The sequence below is a fragment of the Diospyros lotus genome, chromosome 5, assembly GCF_014633365.1.
Source record: "Diospyros lotus cultivar Yz01 chromosome 5, ASM1463336v1, whole genome shotgun sequence".
In the NCBI taxonomy this organism is placed as follows: Eukaryota; Viridiplantae; Streptophyta; class Magnoliopsida; order Ericales; family Ebenaceae; genus Diospyros; species Diospyros lotus.
The window spans coordinates 33343695-33368024 of NC_068342.1; the positions used below are offsets into that span (position 1 = coordinate 33343695).

At 39.9% G+C, this 24330-nt stretch overlaps 1 protein-coding gene across 1 annotated transcript; it reads left to right on the forward strand.

Annotated features, from left to right (window-relative positions):
* Positions 1–834: 834 nt before the first annotated feature.
* Positions 835–24194, forward strand: LOC127801102 (probable hexosyltransferase MUCI70). Its single transcript, XM_052335958.1, has 8 exons — positions 835–1025; positions 1177–1310; positions 1389–1568; positions 18681–18752; positions 18852–19051; positions 22232–22647; positions 23037–23221; positions 23647–24194. Exons 2-8 carry the CDS (start codon positions 1229–1231, stop codon positions 24018–24020), a joined length of 1509 nt encoding a protein of 502 aa, XP_052191918.1. The 5' UTR covers positions 835–1025; positions 1177–1228; the 3' UTR covers positions 24021–24194.
* Positions 24195–24330: the final 136 nt, after the last annotated feature.

Genomic DNA, 24330 nt, shown 5'->3' on the forward strand with positions numbered 1-24330 from the left:
CATTGTGCATTGATACCCTCTCCTAAGATGGGATCAAATCAACAACAACTTTAATTGATGCTAAACAAGAAAGAGAGAAGTCGGAGAATAGGGAAAAATAATATGTATAGAGAGAGAATGGAACTATTAAAAATGTCAATGTGAGAAGGATGATAGAGAAAAAAATGAAGGAAGATAGGGATGATTGGGTTTAAAAATAAAAGTAAAATAGGTAAATTAAATAATTTATTAATAACATGAGAGGTGCATAATATTTCAAAATACAGATACAAAATCAATTTTTTTAACTAAGAACCTTAAAAAAAGTGAAATTAATCCATTTTTTCTAGAAAAATTGCTATTGGTACACATTTATGTATGTACACCTTGAGCTACACAAATATATACTAATGACAAAAAAGTCTTTCATGAAACCTATAGAGATGCATGAGGCATATGGAGGCGATGTGTATTTTAGTCATAATATTATTTTATATAGTTTAAGATGTACGAAAATAATATACAAGTAGCGTGATTCTTTTCTTCTATATTCGAGAATTGATAAAGTGAGATTAACCCATTTCTTCTATGCTATTTGAGAATTGATTTTTTTACCTACAGAAGAGGATACACCGGCCGAAGGAAGGGTATTTATTTGAAATCATACTAGATGTACACCTATTTTGTACATTTTGGGCTACATAAGGGGGTATTATAACCAAAATACCCTGTACCTCACATGCGTCTCATGAGGATTTTTTTTGTCATAATACCCCCTTATGTAGTTCAAGATGTATAAAATGGGTGTACTAATAGCATTTTTCATTTATTTGAACTTTGAAGGAGCGGTTCGGTTATCATCGTCTCGACCGGACCGCGAATGACATTTGCAATTGCAGCAGATCTCTCTCAGCCCGCTTCCCGATTTCTTCTCTCTGGCTTCCCATAGACTGAGAATTCGTTCTTCAAATTCTTCTTTCTCATTACAACTACTCGTATAAACACTTTGCCAGATGCTCCGGCGCACTTCAATTCGTAACGATTTGGTAATTTGCATATTTCGATTCAGGACTAGAGATTGAGATTGATGGCGATCCTATTTACTCTTTGGATCTAGATCTGGGAGGACTTGCTACATTTAATTGTATCTTCTCAATGTATTGGTTCAAGAGAGATTGTAATTCGTCCTTTTTGTAGGATTCTTGCGGTTTCTTTGTCGCTGTGATGATTACTCGGAGGTAGAGTGAATATGGAAAGGGACTTTCAGCGTTCCGCTTCTGTACGGGCAAGTCGGAGGCAAGAACGCAATAATCTACAGTATAGAGCTAAAGGTAACTTGTTTATTCAAAAATCCTGAATATTTTTGTTACTGTGATTGTGTATGTGAAAATGATGGTAAAATTATGCAGATACTGAAGGTGGATTCTTTTCGCCGGGAAGGTTGCCTCAAGATTACCCGATGAAGATTATCTGGAAGAGGGGTTTTATTCGTCTGGTTCTTGTGGGGGGCATCTTGTGGATGCTGCTCATTCTCCTTGCACTACTGTTTCACGTTTGGTCTTGCCAGTCGTCAGTAGCCTTCTTTTCAGGTATTTCTGAGATGGCATTCTGACTCTTCTTCACTAAAGCTCTTTCTCTACTCTTGTTAAAGAACACGGAGTCAGGATGTTAGGACTTGCGAACATTCGTTGTATGGATGGCCTTCAAGCGTTGTTGGCCCAATCTTTCTGTTAATTTTGGATTTTGCAGAGTCCTTGGTTCATTTATTCTTTGTGAAGTATTAGCACCTCTTCTTTTCCCTTAACAGGTGCCAGTAGTTTCTATGCCCACGGTGACTCTTAGATTAATCCTACTATTGTGAAAAAAGACATATGAACTACCAATATCAATGTGGTCAAGTGGGTGCTTGGTTGATGGCTCAAGTTACGTTGAATTAATCAGTGATGGTTTTACACCCTTTATGAAATTATGTTACTGTTTGTGCGGTTAATGACTTGGGAGTTGCTATAGTGACTGTTGGACTTTCTCAAAAGAGGATTAGTGTCCAGATGATGTCTCTGATCATGCAGTCATCTCTGCTTCTAGAATTGCCTAGATCACAGCCCAAAACCGATGTACTTTGATACCAAATGTCAAGACCCCAGTCCTAACTAAGGGTTTCCATGAAGATATAATCAAGAGTGAGGGAGAAATAGAACGAATTGAGGAAGAAACAGACAAAATAATAGGGAGAGACAGACAGAAATGAGGTGGAAATGGACAGAAATGTAGGGAGAAACAGAGAGAACATAGAGAGAGAATTGGGAATAAGAGAGAAACTGAGTTATGATATTCTAATAATTTTTTTTTGATTCCTGGAACTATGGCATAGCCTATATAGAAGCTATCCGACAGTTATTTTAGAGTGGTTACCACTACTCCACTACTTTCCCACTACTCCATAGCTATCGGTGTTAGAACTCGATTCTGAGAAGGAATTCTCTTGCAATTCAGTGGGGAATTGCACGGGAATTGAGGGTGTAATTGAAGAATTGAGGGATGGAGGGAGAGAATTAAGAGAGGGAGATTGAGATAGAAGTGTGGAGGGAAAATATAATCAATACTTTTCCATTCATACTCATCCTGGCCGCGGGCTTGGCTTTTATAGCCAGCCTTGGCGCTACATTTTGAATTTACATTTGAATTATAACTGTCTCTTCCTCTCTATTACAATAGTGTCATTTTCTAACTACCCCTTGCCCTTATTACACGAATATCCCTTTCCTAAACCGTGGGACTATGACAATTAGCCCCTGGTTAAAAATGCTACTTGTCCTCAAGTAGGTCAAAGTAACCCTGTCGCTCGGGGAAACTGCTGGAGGAGATTCGGTGTAACACCCCCTTTCTTGGACACCCCAATGCCTAGGGAGCCCTAGACAAGGAGCGTTACATGGGAGAATAGAAACCTAAATGTTCACATCATAACATGCATAAGGGATACTAAAATAAACATTAGACTTTACATAGCATTCATTATACAACCCAAGTCATGCATGGGAACTTCCATCATTTAGCAAAACATACATCCTCAAAATACTACATTCACTTAGAGAAAGGAAAATTTTAAGGCACTAGCCTCCCAAAACACTCCCAAGACCTTTTGTTGAGGGCGCCCCGGCACACCTGATTCTACTCAATCACCTTACTTGGACAGGCATCTGCTACATCCTTGCTCTTACCTGGAATGGTGAGGAATACAAGAGTGAGTCACAAGCCTCAACAAGTTACATAAAAGAAAGCATAGCTAAAAATAAGGCACTGGTTTCAAAACATATGGATTAGGTTTCGAAATAAAACTCTTTGTTTTGCTATGTTTCGAAATTTCCATCCCCAAACGATTAACTACTCACCCACTCAATGCAAAAATGCTATGCAACATGCATACAAAAGCTCATAACACATACATGGCCACCACTCGGCCCACATAATAATCATAATACTCATCGGGCCCGTGATTGAAAACCTGCATCCAAAGAAACTGTAAAACTCTGGGACTATTGGTGCTATCACATCTATGGCTATAGCCAATATATATATAAATATACTCTTGCTCGTGGTCATCACCAACGGACACACTCCCCAGTCGTCACCGAAGGAGCGAAAACCCCAGTCCGGCTAGTGCTCACTGGTTTTGGGGATATATTCCTGCAGAATCCTCCACGCCGCTCACAATAATGCTCATGCAATGCAACAATTTTAGTGGCCACATTCAGATGCTCGTGTAACAGATAAAATCTATGCTCCATGCTCACTCATGTATAAAAATGTGAAATGCTCACACAAATTATGTCCATGATGCACAATTACCACTTTTTCCAAATCATGCCATGCCAAAGCTTAGCACACATAAAATTAAAGACATCTACATTCCAACATCACGACCACGTTTTCTTTCAAAATGGTCATTAGAAATTTGGGACATTTACAATTATAAAAATGCGTACTCTAGCATAGGTTCAACGCATTTTCAATCATTTAGGGCCATTTATGACAAGTATACACAAACACAAGGCATGAGAGAAAACCAATTCTCTACCATGCTTAATTTCAAGGACACACCATTTCTTAGGAATTGTGGGGGGATACAAACCCCACTTTGGATCATAATAAACTTGCCCAATAGTTAGAGACCATTAAAATTCAAGAATTAACCAACATAAAGCTAAAACCCCTCTTTACCTAAAATTTGATTTCCTTTCCCCAAAATCACTACCAGCACTTAAACACCATTTCTTACAACTTTTACATGCCTTCAAATTCTCACTTCAAGGCCTCAAATTAGGGGATTTGACAATAACCTAAAAACTCCCAAATCTAATCCCAAAAAGCAATTTAAATGATCATAGAGATATGGGAAGAGGAATTTGCCTTAATTCTCTTCTAATTTGGGCACTTGATGATTTTGGAGCCTTAAGAGAGAGAGATTTTGCTTCAAAATTGGAAGGAGAAACTTGAACTTTGAAGGAGGAGAGACCCACGAGAGCCCTTCACGGTTTGCTTCTCTCTTTCTCTTCAATTTTTAGATTTTCTATGCTTATATACTTCCCCCAATTTCTTTTTAATTCCCACCACATAAATTCCTTTAATTTTATTTATTTAATTCGCAACTTAAATCTCTAACCTAGCCTTTAAGTCTTGGACTTTTCTCTTCCCAAGTCCATGCTTCTAGAAGCCATCTTCAATTGCCTTTTTGTGCCTTCCGAGAACACCAATTCTTCCATCCCAATTTGGCCACTTTTTTTGACTTTTCAACTCTCCTTATACTTGACTTTTCCACTTCCCTCATTCCTACACTTAACTAAGACTTTTCCTCCAAGCCCACCATTTACTTTGCTTTGAATTTTCAACCACAGTTAGACTAACTCCCAATTTTCTATCCTCACATTATGCCTCACATAATTTACATAGTTTATTGGAAATACATTAAACAAGAAATTTACCTACCCGGCTCTTCGGATAAAAATCACCGGTTTTTTCCCGGGCAACCCGTTTGTAGTTGAAATTGTTTCTATATGCTTAGTATGCCAGCAGGTGAAAGCAGAGCATTAGCGACCTGCCAGACTAATTCAGTCATTACCCATTCCTGTATGGAAGTGGAACGATATTTCTATGGATTTTGTGACCAGGTTGTTGAGGACTTCTAAAGGGCATGATACTATATGGGTAGTTGTTGACAGGTTAACTAAGACGGCCCATTTTTTGCCTGTTAAGAAGACATATCCTCTACATCGCTTGGCTCGAATTTACATAGAGGAGATTGTTAGATTACATGGAGTGCCTGCCAGCATTGTATTGGACCATGACCCTAGATTCACTTCGCATTTTTGGGGTGCGCTATAGACCGCCTTGGGGACCAAGTTAAGGTTTAGCATGGGATTTCATCCTCAGATAGACGGTCAGATGGAGTGTACTATTCGTACCTTGGAAGGTATGTTAGGGGCATGTGTCCTGGATTTTCATGGTAGCTGGGATGACCACTTGCCACTAGTAGAGTTTGTATACAATAACAGTTACCATTCCAGCATAGGCATGGCACCGTATGAAGCGCTCTATGGACGACCTTGTCAGTCTTCGCTTTGTTGGGAAGAAGTAGGGGATAAAGCGTCCCTTGGGTCGGAAATAGTGGAGCAAACTACGAGGAAAATTTGGGAAATAAAAGCTAAGAAGAAAGCGACGCAGGATAGGCAAAAGAGCTATGCGGATCATCGGCAACGGGATTTGGAGTTCTCTAGTGGAGATCATGTGTTTTTGAAGGTCATGCCAGTGAGAGGAGTTCGGAGATTTGGAGTGACAGGGAAGCTTAGTCTGCGCTATGTAGGTCCTTTCGAGATCTTGGAGCGTATTGGACCTTTGGCGTATCGACTAGCGTTACTCCCGCAGTTAGCTAATGTGCATAATGTATTTCATGTTTCTATGATACGAAAGTATACTCCTGATCCCTAACATGTTATTGATTTTCAATCATTAGAACTTAAAGAAGACATGTCCTACGGGGAATCCCCTAGCTGCATCTTGTATCACAAAGAGAAGGTGTTGAGGAATCGAGTTATCCCATACGTGAAAATTCTATGGCATCATCACAGCCCGGAAGAAGCCACATGGGAATTAGAGGAAGAAATGAAGCGAACTTATCCCCAATTGTTTGAGCAACCAGATATGAATTTGGGGGACAAAATTCTTAGGGAGGGGGGGGGGGATTGTAACGCCTTGATTTTCCTTTGGTAATTTAATTATTAGAATATTTGGTTTAATAAGCCTAATCTAATCATTGTCAGATATTGAGAGTTAGCGATGGGTTGTCGAGGGAAAAATCGGTGATTTTTATCAGAAGAGTCGAGTAGGTAAATTTCTTGTTTAATGCATTTTCAATAAATTATGTAAATTATGTGGGCATAATGTGGGGATAGAAAATTGGGAATTAGTCTAATTGTGGTTGAAAATTCAAAGTAAAGTAAATGGTGGGCTTGGAGAAAAAGTCTAAGTCAAGTGTAGGAATGAGGGAAGTGGAAAAGTCAAGTATGAGGAGAGTTGAAAAATAAAAAAAAGTGGTCAAATTGGGATGGAGGCACTAGTGTTCTCGGAAGGCACAAAAAGGCAATTGAAGATGGCTTCTAGAAGCATGGACTTGGGAAGAGAAAAGTCCAAAACTTAAAGGCTAGGTTGGAGATTTAAGTTGCCAATTAAATAAATAAAATTAAAGGAATTTATGTGGTGGGAATTAAAAGGAAATTGGGGGAAGTATATAAGCATAGAAAATCTGAAAATTGAAGAGAAAGAGAGAAGCAAACCGTGAAGGGCTCTCGTGGGTCTCTCCTCCTTCAAAGTTCAAGTTTCTCCTTCCAATTTTGAAGCAAAATCTCTCTCTTTCTCTTAAGGCTCCAAAATCATCAAGTGCCCAAACTAGAAGAGAATTAAGGCAAGTTCCTCCTCCCATATCTCCTCTATGATCATTTAAATTGCCTTTTGGGATTAGATTTGGGGGTTTTTAGGTTATTGTCAAATCCCCTAATTTGAGGCCTTGAAGTGAGAATTTGAAGGCATGTAAAAGTGGTAAGAAATGGTGTTTAAGTGTTGGTAGTGGTTTTTGGGAAAGGAAATCAAGTTTTAGGTAAAGAGGGGTTTTAGCTTTATGTTGGTTAATTCTTGAATTTCGATGGTCTCTAACTATTGGGCAAGTTTATTATGATCCAAAGTGGGGTTTGTATCCCCCCACAATTCCTAAGGAATGGTGTGTCCTTGAAATTAAGCATGGTAGAGAATTGGTTTTCTCCCCTGCCTTGTGTTTGTGTATACTTGTCATAAATGGCCTTGAATGATCGAAAATGCGTTGAACCTATGCTAGAGTACGCATTTTTATAATTGTAAATGTCCCAAGTTTCTAATGACCATTTTGAAAGAAAACGTGGCCATGATGTTGGAATGTAGGTGTCTTTAATTTTATGTGTGCTAAGCTTTGGCATGGCATGATTTGGAAAAAAGTAGTAATTGTGCATCATGGACATGATTTGTGTGAGCATTTCACATTTTTATGCATGAGTGAGCATGGAGCATAGATTTTATCTGTTGCACGAGCATCTGAATGTGGCCACTAAAATTGTTGCATTGCATGAGCATTATTGTGTGTGGTGCGGAGGATTCTGCTGGGATATATCCCCCAAAACCAGTGAGCACTAGCTAGACTGGGGTTTTTGCTCATTCGGTGATGACTGGGGAGTGCGTCCATTGGTGACGACCACGGGCGAGAGTATATGTATATATATATTGGCTATAGTCACAGATGTGATAGCACCAATGGTCCTAGAGTTTTACAGTTTCTTTGGATGCAGGTTTTCAATCACGGGCCTAGTGAGTATTATGTGGGCCAAGTGGCCATGTATGTGTTATGAGCTTCTGTATGCATGTTACATAGCATTTTTGCATTGAGTGGGTGAGTAGTTAATCGTTTGGGGATGGGGATTTTGAAACATAGCAAAACAAAGAGTTTTATTTCGAAACCTAACCCATATGTTTCGAAACCAGTGCCTTATTTTTAGCTATGCTTTCTTTTATGTATTATTTGTTGAGTCTTGTGGCTCACTCTTGTATTCCTCACCATTCCAGGTAAGAGCAAGGATGTAGCGGATGTCGGTCCAAGTAAGGTGATTGGGTAGAATCAGGTGTGTTGGGACGCCCTCAACAAAAGGTCTTGGGAGTGTTTTGGGAGGCTAGTGCCTTAGAATTTTCCTTTCTCTAAGTGAATGTAGTATTTTGAGGATGTATGTTTTGCTAAATGATGGAAGTTCACATGCATGACTTTGGTTGTTGACGCAGCATGTAGCGCGAGTGTGAAGAAAACACACCAAAATAAATCCTTGAAAGAGTAAACTTCAATGGCCGAAGCTTGGCTTTCAAGAAGACGCAAAAACAAGAGTGTTTTGCTAAGAAAACCCAAATAGGTTGCTGAAATTTGATTGATTACAAACTTTAGATCCTAGGTATATTTATAGTGTTTGGATAATCCAAATCCATCTAATATTTGAAAAACAAAATCCAACTAGAATTCTAATAGAAATAAATCCTAAATAAAAGTCAACTAGAATCCTAATAAAAATAAAACTCTAATCAAACATGAAGTATAATCCTAAATCAAGTAGAAACATGAAATAGAATCCTAAATCAAGTAGAAATATAAAGTAGAATCCTAAATCAAGTAGAAATATAAAGTAGAATCCTAAATCAAGTAGAATTCTAAAATTTAATAATTATTAAAATAACATTATGGCACTACTATTTTGGTGATACTGTTCCGGTTTAGTTGGGTCGGCCTTAGGCCGAGTCTTGATTGGTGACCGCATCGTTCACCTTCACTTGAGAAAAAATTCGACCTCGAATTTTGATCCTGTTTGGACAAATCCACATCCGATAAGTATGAAGAGAGATTAGCCACTTTGAATGTTTAGAAATACCCATATGATTAGGCAAATCCACAACATAAGCATTGTCATTGGTCTTCTTTGGAATATTGTAAGGACCATACTTCTTTGGCTTGAACTTATTCTGCTTTCCTGCTGGAATTTGTTGCTTCTTCAAAAAGATCATAACTTCATCTCCAATCTCAAATACCTTGTGCTTCTTATGCTTGTCAGCTGTCGCCTTATATTTCTTATTTGTGCAACTTTTACTTGACATCTTTCTGAACCGCTTGAACTTTTCGGCTAAGGGAACATGAGCAAAGACCTCCCCTTCTTAGCCATATCAGCATTGACATGGGTCCAATCATCGCCATGTTTGTTGCCTTTTGCCTCCATTGCATTATTACTGTTAGATTGAGGACGTTGAACCTTCCATCTTGAGCGCTTCTCTAATCTAGTAGATCTTATTGCCTTCGATTCAACCATGCCAGATCTTGAATAAACTGTAGAAGGATTTGCTACCATGACCTCCATCTCCTTTACAGTCGCAAGTCGATCAGAAGAAACACCACCATCCTTGGGTTGCGAAGCAATGCTTAAGCCATCGGGACTGGAAAATACCCCAGTATGAGTCAATAACTTTGGAGTTTCTGTCATGTTAGCAGCATAAATCAGACTTGAGTTTGCAAACGTTGAGGTTGCTGGGACAACATAATCTTCGAAATCAAGCTCCACTTTAGAAGCTTTGGTTTGATTCTTTTCCACTATGGGTAACAAAGTATAACGCACACCTTCTTTCTCAAGTTGATATGTGTTCTTCCTACCCGAGTGCGTAGCATCCACATCAAATTGCCAAGGCCTCCCAAATAAATTATGGCAAGCATCCATATCAACAATATCACAATAGACTTCGTCGGAGTACTTACCAATAGAGAAAGGCACCCTGCAACGTTCATCCACATGTATGCCACCAACTTCTTTGATCCATCCAATCATGTAAGGGCTCGGATGTTTTTCAGGAGTTAACTGCATCTTTGCCACCACGTCTCCTCCTATGATGTTCTCTTGACTTCCACTATCAATAATCAACTCAAAATTTTTTCCTTTCACCGTACACCTCGTGCGAAAAAGCTTATGTCGTTGAGTAGTATCTTCATTCTTTTGAGATAGCATTAACTTCCTCACTACACAGGTATATTGCCCGTGTCCATAATCTTCTTCGTCATCCTCTCCATCAGGCCCGCAATATACTTCCTCTTCAGCAACATCTTCCTCTTCCTTTTCTACAATATTAATTGTTTTCCTCCTTGGACAATCACTAGATCGATGCCTAACCTCATTGCACATGAAACATTTTAAAAGAATAGGCTTTGCATAAGGATTAGGGTATTTTGGAAGATTAGAAGTAGTACCTCGAATGTTTCCCCCCGTTGTAGCCTTATTAGGGTTGACTGTATGGGGTGGATTGGAGGGTTGCGCTCCTTGAACCGACTTACCTTTATCAAAAGCTGGTTGTTTATTTTCATTCCCACTATACTGACGATAGTTGTCATTACGAGATCTCTCACTCAACATTAACTCAGCTTTTAAAGCTAAGTTCTTTGCTTCTTGCACACTCAGAACCATCTGAACCCCAATTTTATCACGAATAGCAGGCTTCAATCCATTCAAGTAACGAGCTGCTTGTTGATTGTCACTTTCTGACAATTGGTTTCTCTCCGCCAATTGTAGAAAGTCAAAGGTATATTCATTCACACTCTTCATTTCCTGTGCACATCTTTGATAAGCTTCAAACATATATTGTTCATAGTCAGGGGGCAAAAACCTACCTCTTAACAGCTGCTTCATTCGTCTCCATGTTTGAACCGACCGTCAGCCTTCCCTCAATCTCGTTTCTCTTAATTGTTCCCACCAAACAAATGCACCGCCCTTCAACCTGTAAGCCACTAACTTTACTTGTCGTTCATCTGGGATCTCCATGTATTCGAAAAAATGGTCAACCTCAGTGATCCAATCCAGGAACCCCTCAATATCAAGATCTCCACTAAAAGTAGGAATATCAACTTTTAGTTTATACTCATCGTTGCCCCAGTGGTTGTGCTGATGTGCATTCCTCCTAACCCCTCTACCACCAGGGTTAGCTATTGCTCGACCAAAATCATCCTCTTTATCGCTATCTTCAATCACTGGTCTTCTAGGATTAACAAGGACATGATTAATGGGTGGTCTTCCCGCTCCAGCTTGATTCACCCCATTATTCAGGTTCCTGTCATCATCAACTCGTAATAAGGTGCCCAATTGGTTGCTATGTTGCTCCAATCGCTGTTGGATAGTACGAGTTACTTCCCGCTGTTCTTCGATTGCTCTCCAAACTGCATACAACCTCTGATCACCGTCACGAGGCTGGTTGCTACCGTTACTTCAAGATTGGCCATCTGATTGGTTGATTAACCGCTCTGATACCACCTGACGCAACATGTAGCGCGAGTGTGAAGAAAACACACCAAAATAAACCCTTGAAAGAGCAAACTTCAATGGCCGAAGCTTGGCTTTCAAGAAGACGCAAAAACAAGAGTGTTTTGCTAAGAAAACTCAAATAGGTTGCTGAAATTTAATTGATTAAAACTTGATTACAAACTCTAGATCCTATGTATATTTATAGTGTTTGGTTAATCTAAATCCATCTAATATTTGGAAAACAAAATCCAACTAGAATTCTAATAGAAATAAATCCTAAATAAAAGTCAACTAGAATCCTAATAAAAATAAAACTCTAATCAAATATGAAGTAGAATCCTAAATCAAGTAGAAACATGAAATAGAATCCTAAATCAAGTAGAAATATAAAGTAGAATCCTAAATCAAGTAGAATTCTAAAACTAAAGAAATATTAAAATAACATTATGGCACTACTATTTTGGTGATATTGTTCCAGTTTAGTTGGGTCGGCCTTGGGCCGAGTCTTGATTGGTGATCGCATCAGTTGTATAATGAATGCTATGTAAAGTCTAATGTTTATTTTAGTATCCCTTATGCATGTTATGATGTGAATGTTTAAGTTTCTATTCTCCCATGTAACATGCTCTGTCTAGGACTCCCTAGGTGTTGGGGTGTCCGGGAGAGGGGGTGTTACATCCAACCGATACTCCCACGTATTATTCTTCGGGTGAAGGTTGGACTAGCGCACCAACACTTGTGTGATGGGTGCCTGTTGTTTATAGATAATTCTTCTTCCAACAATAGCTGTAGGTTTTGCCTCCTGTTGGCTATTTTGGGTTGCTGGGGGCAGGGTAAGACTCACCGGGTTGTTGCTGTGGGAAAGTTTCAAGAGTGACACATGGAATACGTGGTGGATAGAGGACTCTCCTGGGAGCTGTAATCTGTAGGCAGCCTTACCCACTTTTTCAATTACTTCATAGGGACCATAGAACTTTGGGCTAAGCTTGTTTACCTTGTGAGGCGCTATGGTTTTTAGTTGTGCTTGCCTCAACTTCAAATACACCCTGTCCCCCACACAAAAATCCCTCTCACTCCTTTTTCTATCTGCAAATTGTTTCATCCGGTTCTGTGCACTGGCTAACTTCTTCTTGAGAGTCTGCAACATCTATTGTCTTTGGACAAGGTAATCATCCACTGTGGCCACTAAATTATGCCCCCCCCCCCCAAGTGGTAGAATAGTATGTTGGTACCCAAAGAGTGCTTCGAATGGGGTCCTTTTTAGGGAGGAATGATAATTGGTGTTGTACCACCATTGTGCTAAAGGAAGCCATTTATGCAAACTGGTTGGGTACATTAACCATACACACTTGAGATAGGTTTCTAAGCACTGGTTCACTCACTTGGTTTGCCCATTGATCTCAAGGTGATAAAAGGAAGACATATGCAGATGGGTTCCCAGAGACTTCATGAGCTCCTTCCACAGCAAGCTGGTGAAGACCTTATTTCGGTCCGAGACAATCACCTAGGGCAGACCATGTAGCTTACCCCCCTGATCAAGGAACACCTTGTCAACCACCACTAACACACAATCTTTCCCTTTTGACTTTGGCAACCTTTCCACAAAGTCCATGCTGATGTTGGTCCACAATTGGTCGGGTATCGGTAGGGGTTGTAGTAGCCCTAGAGGGTGTATGTTTTCATGTTTGTATTTGTTGCAAATGTCACATGACTTGACATATTCTTTTACTGCCTTCTTTAACCCCGACCCATAAAACAATTGCTTCACCCAGTTATAGGTATTTAGCTCCCTTGAATGGCCCCCCACAAGGGAGTCATGTAGAGCCTTCAACACTCTCCTCCTTAAGGATTCTTTCTCCCCAGTTACCAGTCTTTCTTTGTTCCTTATCATTCCATTTTTAAGAGTGAAACCCAGTCTACTATTAGGGTCAATGGTGAGTTGTTCCATCAGCATTTTTATCTACTCACCTTGGTTTTAACCGGAGGTCACTTCTAAGAACCAGTCAGGTGTTATGGCAGTGATTGCAGCTGCTCCCCCTTCCTCCAAACATTTGGACAACGCATCCGCGGCCTTATTTTCATACCATTTTCGGTATTGAATTATGTAATCTAGCCCCATTAACTTTGACATCCCTTTTCTCTGGAGGTGGGTGCGTATGGAGTTTCTGTTGTAGCAAGAATTTGAGGCTCTCATGATCTGTCTTTATTATAAATCGACCCCCTTTTAGGTAGTGCCTCCACTTTTCTATTGCTATTAGGACAGCCAGGAGTTCCTTGTCATATACGCTTAGACCCAAATGTTTGGGGGCTAAGGCCTGACTGATGAAGGCTCCCCCTTGTGTCAACACTGCTCCCACTCCAAAATCACTAGCATTTGTCTCTAGTACAAACAGTTGGCAGAAATCAGGGAGACTTAGTGTGGGCACCTTGCTCATAGCTACTTTCAACTTTCCAAAGGCCTCTTCAACTTTATCATTCCAATGAAACCCATCTTTCTTTAGCAATTCCGTCAAAGGCTTGCTAATAAGGCCATAGTTCTTCACAAATCGCCTATAGTACCTTGTAAGGCCCAAGAATCCCCTCAAGGCCTTCACACCGGCAAGCCTGGGCCAAGCAGTCATGGCTGCTACCTTTCTTGGATCAGTACGCACTCCTGCACCAGAAATAATATGGCCTAGGTACTCTACTTGGGGTTGTGTTAATGCATATTTAGATTTCTTAATGTACAACTTATTGAGCTCGAGGACTTGTAGAGTGATTCTTAAGTGCTCTCTATGTTGGGGTAGGGTAGGGCTGTACACAAGAATGTCGTCAAAGAATACCAAAATGAATTGGCCAAGGTATGGCTCGAATATTTGGTTCATGAAGGCTTGGAAGGTGGCTGGGGCATTGGTTAATCTGAAAGGCATTATCAAAAATTCATAATGCCCTTGGTGGGTTCTAAATGCGATTTTATGAATGTCGTTGGGGTGCATGCGAATCTAGTGATATCTAGATCGGAGGTCAAGTTTAAAAGAAACCTTGGCACTATGTAATTCATCCAATAAATCTTCGATAATAGGTATAGGAAATTTGTTCTTGATTGTGAGAGAGTTTAGTTGGCGATAATCAATGCAAAACCTCTAACAACCATATTTCTTTTTAACTAGAAGCTAGGGTGATGCATATGGGCTGGTGTTGGGTCGAATGGTTGAGGAGTGTAACATTTCCTTAACCATTCGTTCGATCTCTTCTTTTCGTTTTGGGGGATATCTATAAGACTAGAGGTTGATTGGTTCAACATTGGGTTTCAAATTGATGGTATGGTCTATAGGTCTCAGGGGTGGTAGAGCCTTAGGTTCCTCAAACAAGTCCCAAACTCATCTAAGAGTAAATTAAGAGAGTCTAGTTCAGTTACCTCCCAAGGAGTGTGAGTTGCCTCCATGGAATTAAGTAAGAATGGCTCTCCCCTTCCCTTGTCGCCTTCCACTTCCCAGGCCTGTATGGAGAACAGTTGTGCCACCTTTCCCCATTTGTTCTTAAGCAGCTTGTGCAGTTTCTTGCCTGTAATCATACGACAGGTCCCTGCTTCCACATTACTCGTGAGAGTCATCTTCTTCCCCCCCTTCTCAAATGTGATCTCCATCTTATTAAAATCAAAACAGATGGGACTAACTTCCCTCATCCAATCAACACGTAAGACCATGTCATAACCTCCCAATTTGAGAAGGCGTAAGTCAGCCTCAAATTCTTCCCCTTGCATTTGCCAACAAAAGCCCACACAAGCCAATTTGCACATCACCTTTTGTCCATTAGCCATGGTGACCGATAGAGGATGGGTCCTTGCGAGGCTACACTTTAGCTTCTTAGTCGTAGCTTTATCTAGGAAGCTATGGGTGCTTCCGCTGTCTATGAGGATCATCAGATTGTTGCCCCTTGCTTTGCCTCCCACCTTGATGATCTTGTTGGTGGTTACGCCTTTGAGAGCATGTAGGGAGATCTCCACCTTCTCTTCTCCTCCTTCTTCCCCTTGACTGCCTTCCTCTTCTTCCTCCTCACCCTCTTCCTCCGTGCCATCCAATAACAGTAACTGTCTTTTACATTGATGGCCGATTGTATACTTGTCTCCACATCGGAAGTAAAGTCCGGTCAACCTCCTATGTTCTCTCAAATTCCCCGCGAATGATTGGGAAGGTGTTGGGAGGGCCAACCCCTTGTTGTTCTGTCCCCATGATCCTCCTTCCTTAGTACCTCCAAGATTGTTTTGTTGTTGGGGCACCATCTGCCATCCCCTATTCACCCCCTTTTGCTTCTTGGCCAATGCTTCCACCATCATCTCCTGTAATTGGGCATGTTCCATGGCCTACTGGACGGTCAGGGGTCGAAACATTTGGATGGTAGGGCGAATCTCTTCGTTCAAGCCACTAATGAAACTTGACACGAAGTACCCCTCGGTGAGAGTGGGGTTCAAAATTAGCATGAGGGCCTTCAATTCCTTAAACCTCTGTTTATACGCTTGCACTGATCCCCCTTGCCTGAGCTTATTGAATTCCTCCATGATGTTTGTCATTCCCTTCTCCCCGAATCTTCCACACAAATTCTTCCCACCGGCATTCCTCCTGAACACACCCCTCCAACCCTGGTACCATGCGTCACTCACGTTTTTCAAGTAAGTTGCCGCTAATGACACCTTATGTTGTTCAACCACATTGTATAGGCTAAATACCTTCTCACAGCATCGCACCCACCACTGGGGATTGTGGCCCTCGAAGAGAGGAATCTCCATCTTAGGCATCAACAGTGTTCTAAAAGGCGCTAGGCGCTAGTCGGGCGCTAGACTGAGGCCTAGCGCCTAGGCAGGGTCTAGAAAAACTGCTATTTTCAGCACATAAACCTGCATTATTTTGTAACATTTGTTGTTTCCTTACATTATTTTGTGCTTTCATCTATAGTAAATCACACAAATTAAATTATTATATTAACAATAATTTAACCCATAAAATATCATTTTCTTAACTCTTTTTTTCTCACAAATTTCTCCCAAATTTCCAGCTGTTGCCCATTCAAAATGTGCTTTTTAACCACTGTTTTGGTGTTTGGTCTCTCCCCCCCTCCTAAATTTCTCGTCTCCCAGAAGAGTTCCATACTACTACTCTTTCTCTTCTGCTTCCCTTTCCCAGACGACGAGTTCCAGCCTACTACTCTCCCTCCTCCGCTTTCGCTTCCCTCTCCCAAACGAGTTCCATACTCGTCTCCCCTAAATTTCTCCAATAGATCCATTCTTCTCTGCTCCCTCTGTTCAATGACTACTACTACAAGAGGCAAAGAGCCCGCCTCCTCCTCTTCTGCTTCTCGGATCAGCAACAGTTATGGTGTGTTCTTGAGCTTCAGAGGCGAGAACACTTCGTCCACCGTGTGTGACCCAGGTAGATAGGCGGCCCATGCCATGCCCAACCCAGGCGGCTAGGCGTCGCTTAGGTCGCCTATCGGGTCGGATTAATTAGCCCGACGCCTAGGGTGCCGGTTAGGGCTTAATCGCCTGGGTGGCACCTAGTGCCTAGGTGGCACCTAGGCGGTCGCCTTGGCCACATTTTAGAACACTGGGCATCAACGAACTGATCAGATTCGATCCAGTTGTAGTGCCTTGTCTCCTCACCCCTATGTTCTCCTTCATCACTGGTTGCTTTGTTGCTAGATCCGCCGAGCCCTCCAATCTAAGATGACCCCTCTGGTCATTAAGAATTGGCTTAGATCGTTCTCTAGGAGGGAACTTAGGTGTGATTCTTACCTAAGCTTGTTGCGAAAACATCAGCATAAACTGATGCATTTGATCCCGGAGGGCCTGATTCTGCTCTCGCATTTGATCGTCCAATCGTGTGGCTTGTGCTTTACTCTCCTTGCGCCACGCACTTACTGCCCCATCGATCCTCCGTTCTATCGAATTCTCCAGCATCTCCATCCGATTCTGCCTCTCGGAGACTGTGGACGTAACTTGCTAGAGCTACACCTCCATCTGCTTCATCCTTGGCCCCGTCTACCATGGCCCGATCCGAACGCCCAGAAGCTGTTATGATACCAAATTGTCAGAACTCGATTCTGAGAAGGAATTTTCTCGCAATTCAATGGGAAATTGCGCAGGAATTGAGGGTGTAACTGAAGAATTGAGGGATGGAGGGAGAGAATTAAGAGAGGGAGATTGAGATAGAAATGTGGAGGGAAAATATAATCAATACTTTTCCATTCATACTCATCCTGGCTGCGGGCTTGGCTTATATAGCTAGCCTTGGCGCTACATTTTGAATTTACATTTGAATTATAACTGCCTCTTCCTCTCTATTACAATAGTGTCATTTTCTAACTACCTTCTGCCCTTATTACATGAATATCCCTTTCCTAAACCGTAGGACTATTGATAGTCAATTAACTGTAAATAATAGTCAACTACTCCTAATTCATAACTGTAAATATCAGCTGAATAAAAATAACTTCCTAATTCATCTAGGTAATGACAAACCCATGCAAGGCAGGGGATGCCATTTTTTAATGAAAATGCTCATACCATATGCCTTGCATGGTATTTTTCTTTTTCCTTGAGGTTTGATTTAAGAGTGGCACTTGTTTGTCCTTCCAATGAAATTTGGAGGGTTGTAGACATGTGATTGACCTAATTGTTCTACATACACTGGATATTGGCAATTCATGACTGGCCTATGCAAAGCCTGCCCCAATGTTTTAAGCCCTAACATGATGGCATAAAACTGCTGTGTACTGACATTTCAGTTTGAATATATCCTTCTTAATTGAAAAATGAAAATAAAAGAAAAGAAAGATAAACCACATGAATTCTCTCAGTGACTTCAATTTGAAATAATCATTTTAAGGGCAGTCTATTTTAGTAGATTGTTTCAAGTCAATGAGACTTGTAGTTTCCTCTGGTAGTAATTTTAGTTTAAACAAAAGTTCCTGCTGCATCTCATATTCCAGCTTTATGTTTGACAAAGTAATTTGAAATGCAATGACATTTATAGAAGTCAACAAAGATTAGAAACCTATAGTAATGCTTTTGAAGGGTAGAGTTTGTGTGGAAACACCAAGATGCACACCACATTTTGGAATTTTACTGAATATTGAAAACTATTCTATGAAATAGGAATTGTCCATATGCATAATGGTGGTGTGTTAAGCATTGATACTAATTCATTTTAATTAGGCTATGCATGTTAGTTGAAGAATTTGAAATTCAAGGCAATCCAAAATTCCTACTTCTAGAGTATATGTATTTTATCTCTTACTGGTTTGAAATGATGGTTCTATGCTTTTCTGCTTCATTTGCAGCTATTTGTAATAAGGAGGGCAAGTTATTCTTTATGTTAGACACAATGGGACTTGTACCAAAGCCACAACATCGTGAGATCACAGTGACTTCTCTTGTTTGAAGTTATCATTTCAGTTTAAAGATGGTGAATGATATTGGTTCCCCCCCCCCACCCCCGCGTGCTCAATTAGGTTGTCCTATTCCTGTTGTGGATGACCCAGACAAAATAATTATTCCAAAGAAACGAAGTCCTGAAAAAGTCATTAAGCATTTATCATACGTTATGGAGGATGAGGTAGCAAATAATGGATCTCAATCACCGCCACTATTTGGAGGCCACGAAAGCTGGTCACAAAGAGAGGACAGTTTTAAATTAAAATCGACTATGAAGGTGAGTCTCTGCCCTAATTCACTGTTAGTTTCTTCTCTTAATTATTTTTGTTGTTGGCCAATCTCCATGTCATCACTTTTCTTGGAAGCCAAACTCCTTGCAGTTCTTGATTCAAAGTTATGCCAAATATTATGAGCATGTTGAATGAGACGATGTTCTGCCTTTTGGGTATATATATCATGGTAAAGATTCATCAGCACTTGGGTGAAACCTAGAGGCCCCTTTATCTTAAAGATTATGGCACTCTGCTTAACGTGTTCAACTTTTCCTTATTTTACAACTGAAAGTACCATCACGAGACATAATTTCATCCTTAAATGCAAGCATGTCTGCCTTTGAAGAATTTTGAAATCTGATTATGGAGAATTCTCAACAAGAATACTTTCCAACATCTGATGTGCCAATTTTAGGTATTTTCCAGCAGAATAACCTGAAAAGGACAGACACTGTAACTGGTCTTGCTTCAGGGAAGGAAACCAAAAAGTAAAGGGAAGAGAAATGACACCTTTTAACATAAAAAAAAATATTGCATCGAGTGCTTACATTGATACTTATACCTTCTGTGTTTCTAGTTTTTATTTATATTTTACCTTTGTGATAGTGGCAATTTAGGTGACTCTTAACGATTCTAAATTTTAAATTCTCAACAAAGCAAATAGATTAGAAGTAGCGATGATGGAGCTTCAGCTTTTGTGATTGATGACTGTGACAATCAAGTAATTACTAACAATTCTGGTGTAACATGCATGGGGATTTACTCACAGGAGCACTGTTGCAATCCATACGGGGCCAAAAGTCCCCTGGCTTCTAATGCGGAATGTTAGCACTTTTTGTCATTGGTGGTCCTTTGTCAGCGTTTTGCTTCTCAAGTTCTTCCATATGATTTTATGTGACATAGCAACAAGAAAGCTAAAGCTATAGGATAAATCACACTAAATATTTCTAGCAAAAAGGAAAATAAAGGATCACACTCAATTCACCCAAAGGTATGGACAAATTACACACAACACACATCAATTTTCCGAAACGATGATTACCTCCCTTAATCTGAATCCTTTGTAATGGTTTACCCCTATTTAGGGAATATTTAGTTGACTGACTGAGGATGTTTTAATCAACATTTAGATTTTTATAATTTTCTAATCTACCCTCCAATTTATAATTGATCAAAGAAATGTTTTAATCAACTTATACCTTTAATAAATTAGAGGGTGAGCATTTGTAGCAACAGTAAGTTTGCTCTTAGTTACAGGTTTAAGTTGTGTAAATAGATTCTTGCAAGACAAGGGTAAGGTTACATATAAAATATCCCTCTTAAAGCGGGGTGCCTCATGTATGGGAGATGCCCTTTATACCTCTACTAAATTAATTAATCAACATTTAGATTTTTATAATTTTCTAATCACCCTCCAATTTATAATTGATTAATAAAATGTTTTAATCAACTTATACCTTTATTAAATTAGAGGGTGAGCATTTGTAGCAACAGTAAGGTTGCTCTTAGTTACAGGTTTAAGTTGTGTAAATAGACTCTTTGCAAGACAAGTATAAGGTTTTGTATAAAATATCCCTTGTAAAGTGGAGTGCCTCGTGTACTAGGGATGCCCTTTATACCTCTACTAAATTAATTAATTAATTAAAAAACTAATTAATATCATTATTGCAAAATCACATGTGATCATTGTTGATCAAGTCCCAGTGCAGGAAAACGGTTTCACCAATGATGAAAAAAAAAAAGAACCCAGATTTGGTTTCTTGATCTGGACTTGGAACCCAGTTCAGATCTGGGAGAACCTAGATCACTTCTTCAAAATGCCGGATGAAGAGAAAAAGGAGAAGAAAGAAGAAGTAGTGGAGGAGGAGGAGGAGGAGGAGCAAAGAACACAGGGGGAGAGAACCTCAAGAAGGGGAAGAAAGAAGAGAGGACAGAACCCTGATAAGAAGAAAAGGAGGACATAGAGAGAGAGAGAGAGAGAGAGAGAGAATTTCTGAGTGCTTCCCTTGCTGGATATTCCATTGAACAAAAATTGACCTTTTCTATTCCCCCCCCCCCCCCCCCCCAAACTTTTGGTGATCTATTTGATGACTTTTTGTAGAGTTTTTATTATTTTTCCCTATCTTCAACTGTATAGTTATAAAGTTTATGACAAAGCATTCCTTTTAAATATCAGTGCAAACTAGTCTTTTTGCAATTGTCTTAGCTACCAAGCTTTGACAGTGGGGATTAGTCTAATTTTTGAAAATCAAGTGATGCTGTTTGTAATTTGTCAACACTTTGGGGGTACCAAATGTAATTTACCTCTATCTTTAAAAGTTAATGGATGATGGTAGAGAGCTAGATTCATGTAGCATTCTCCACCTATTAAGATTAAGACTTGTCATGTTGTTTTTGTCCAAGATCTGATGGCACCTTATCATTTGCTCATTCCTTGCTAGCAATTTGATTTTTCTTTTGAGAAGATATTAAGAAGTCTGAGATTTCCTTGATCAACTTTGTGATATTAATGATATTGCCTTGAGCAGATAAAAGAATAACATTCTTCTCATCATTTTGATATGACTCTGCATCAAACAGCCAATGGTTTCGTTGAGAAAGGTTTTCCCTAGGTTAGCCTTGTGAACATGCATGGAGAATTTGGAAAGGTTGCAACAAAAAAGGAGCCCCTGGTAGGAGTTCAATTCATGATAACCAGATACAAATGAAGTCTCCTCAGGGACCAAGTGGGGCCGCTGCAGGGTGTTTGTTGGGGGGGGGGGCACAGGGGAGTGAGTTGCTTGCTTAAGTGTAACGAGTACTGGAAAAATTCTAATTTAAGAGTATTGATAGGAATATTGACTTGAAAAAGAAAGAATCTACTGACCAGTAGTTTAAATGTTCTCCCTAATTTCTTAGTTTTTATTTCATTGCATGTAACTGTTAAAAGTTTCAACGAAAAGGAAAAAGGGGAAATAAGCACAACACGAGAAGCAACCAGGGACTTTTCGTGAGTAAATAGATTTGAGATATACACTATAGCTCTTGCTTTTCTTTTTTCTTTTTTCCCTGAGTTTATATTTGATTCAAGTTGTTCAAGTGCACTTTATCTTGTGCACTCTGTTTTTATGATCATACATTTCACTTTAATTTTCCTTTCTGAATGTGTATAAGATTATTTGTTTGTTATTTATTCTATCTTTCAGGTGCACTGTGGCTTCATACAAGGTGGTGGAGCAGAAATGGATCCAAGAGACGTCAATTATGTGAAGAAGTGTATATTTGTTGTTGCATCTGGCATTTTTGATGGATATGATGTCCCTCATCAGCCTTCAAATGTCAGCCCACGTTCTCAAAAGCTATTTTGCTTTCTGATGGTGGTAGATGAAATATCAATTGACTTCATCAAGAAAAATGTTACTGTCAGAGTGGACTCAGATGGGGGACAGTGGGTTGGTATTTGGCGTCTTATTCTACTCAAACACCCACCATATGATGAACCCAGGAGAAATGGAAAGGTCCCCAAGATATTAACCCATAGATTATTTCCCCAAGCAGAGTACAGCATCTGGATTGATGGTAAAATGGAGCTACTAGTTGATCCATTGCTCATTCTTGAAAGGTAATCTTCTCTACTTAATTTCTACAGGCAGAAACTGTATCTGTTGTTTCCCATTCTAATAAAGCTGTAAGTTAACATAAAGCCATTTCATCGATGCATAGCTTGTGAAACTGTTTATACATTTGATGGCGCTCATATTGAAGTTAATGCATGGAGCATTGCCATTAGGATAAGTGTCTAGTACAAGAATTATTGGGAAGAAGAATATGCATTCATTGGGACGAGTGTAGTTGAGAGTTATGTTGTTGAGAACAAATGTTATTGACTGTCCTCAACATTAGTCTATTGGTCAGAACTGAAATAATGTGGTGGCTTTATGATGATCTAATCAAGTCGACCTTTTAGCAATGGGCCTTGTGTTTAAGATATGCTCTGTCATTATTGTGCAGATACTTATGGCGTGGGAAGCACACATTTGCCATTGCTCAGCACAAACACCATCGCAGTATATATGAGGAGGCTGATGCAAACAAAAGGAGGAAGCGGTATGCTAGGCCTCTTATTGATCTTCACATGAAAATATACCGTTATGAAGGGATGAAGCCATGGAGTCCAAATAAGAAAACCGTTAGTGGTAAGCAGGGCATCTCCAGCAATTTTTTGTTCAAATGTTTCCTTCAGTTTTTGGTTTTTAAAGTCCATAAAGGTTAAGGTCAGATTTGTGAACCTTCACTATAGTTTTTGAAGTAGGGCGCCTGTGCTACAATATGATTTTGCTTTTTGTGTCCTTGGAGGGAATAGAAGGATAATCCAATGCACCTGTTGGTGCACCCACAAAGCACTGCTACACTACCTCTGTTCCATGTTCGTTTACACGGTTCAGTTTGCCACCTGCCTTCTAAATGTTAGGTCTAATTTCCACTGCAAGCACTGGATCATATAATGGCGTTATGCCTCATCTTGTATTGTTGCATTTTATTGCTGATAAACGTAAACAACTCCCCCAATAGTTGTGTACTCTACTTCTTGTGATATTTTGGTGGATTTTATGAAATGCAGATGTGCCAGAGGGAGCAGTCATAATACGAGAACATACCGCTCTGAATAATTTGTTTTGCTGCTTGTGGTTCAATGAGGTCGACCTCTTTACGCCAAGAGATCAGCTAAGCTTTGGGTATGTTGTTTACAGGCTAAGGGGCATGTTCAAATTCTTGATGTTTCCAAATTGCGAGTACAACTCGCTCTTTATTTTGCACTCACACACTCGGGAGCACTCCTCCAAAGTTGAATGGGTGAAATCCTTGGATGAGTTTAAGGGAAACAATAGTGCTCTGAAAGAGAGCAGGGGAGGATTGGGGTTATGGACTCCTTACCCGGGGAATCTTGATTCAGTAGTACTACCCCCTGTAGCAAGAGCATCAAAAGCCGGATGAGTCTGTTAAACCATCAGGCTTTTTTGGCTCACGCTGCTTTTGTTTTTTGTTTTTGTTTTTTTGTACAAACTCTGTACAGTTCTTCTTCCCGCTTTGTTGGGGGGATGAATTGGTCTCTTTTAGGTCTTTGTGCAATACTTTTTAAAGAAATAGTTGGGATCATTTTTTGTTTTTTACCTTGCACTTCTATGTTCCCAAAATTTTTGCTCATTTAAGCATGAGCATGCATCATCCTCTTTTAAATAACATTGCCGAGTTTAGGTTTGAAGTTCTTCCGTCGTGTACGAGTTTTTGTATCTGTGCAACCTAC

Coding starts and splice junctions, on each gene's coding strand:
- LOC127801102 (XM_052335958.1), top strand. CDS start 1,229: ATGGAAAGGGACTTTCAGCGTTCCGCTTCTGTACGGGCAAGTCGGAGG. Junction 1,569..18,680: donor GTCAGTAGCCTTCTTTTCAG/GTATTTCTGAGA, acceptor CTTCATTTGCAG/CTATTTGTAATAAGGAGGGC. Junction 18,753..18,851: donor TGTACCAAAGCCACAACATC/GTGAGATCACAG, acceptor GTGCTCAATTAG/GTTGTCCTATTCCTGTTGTG.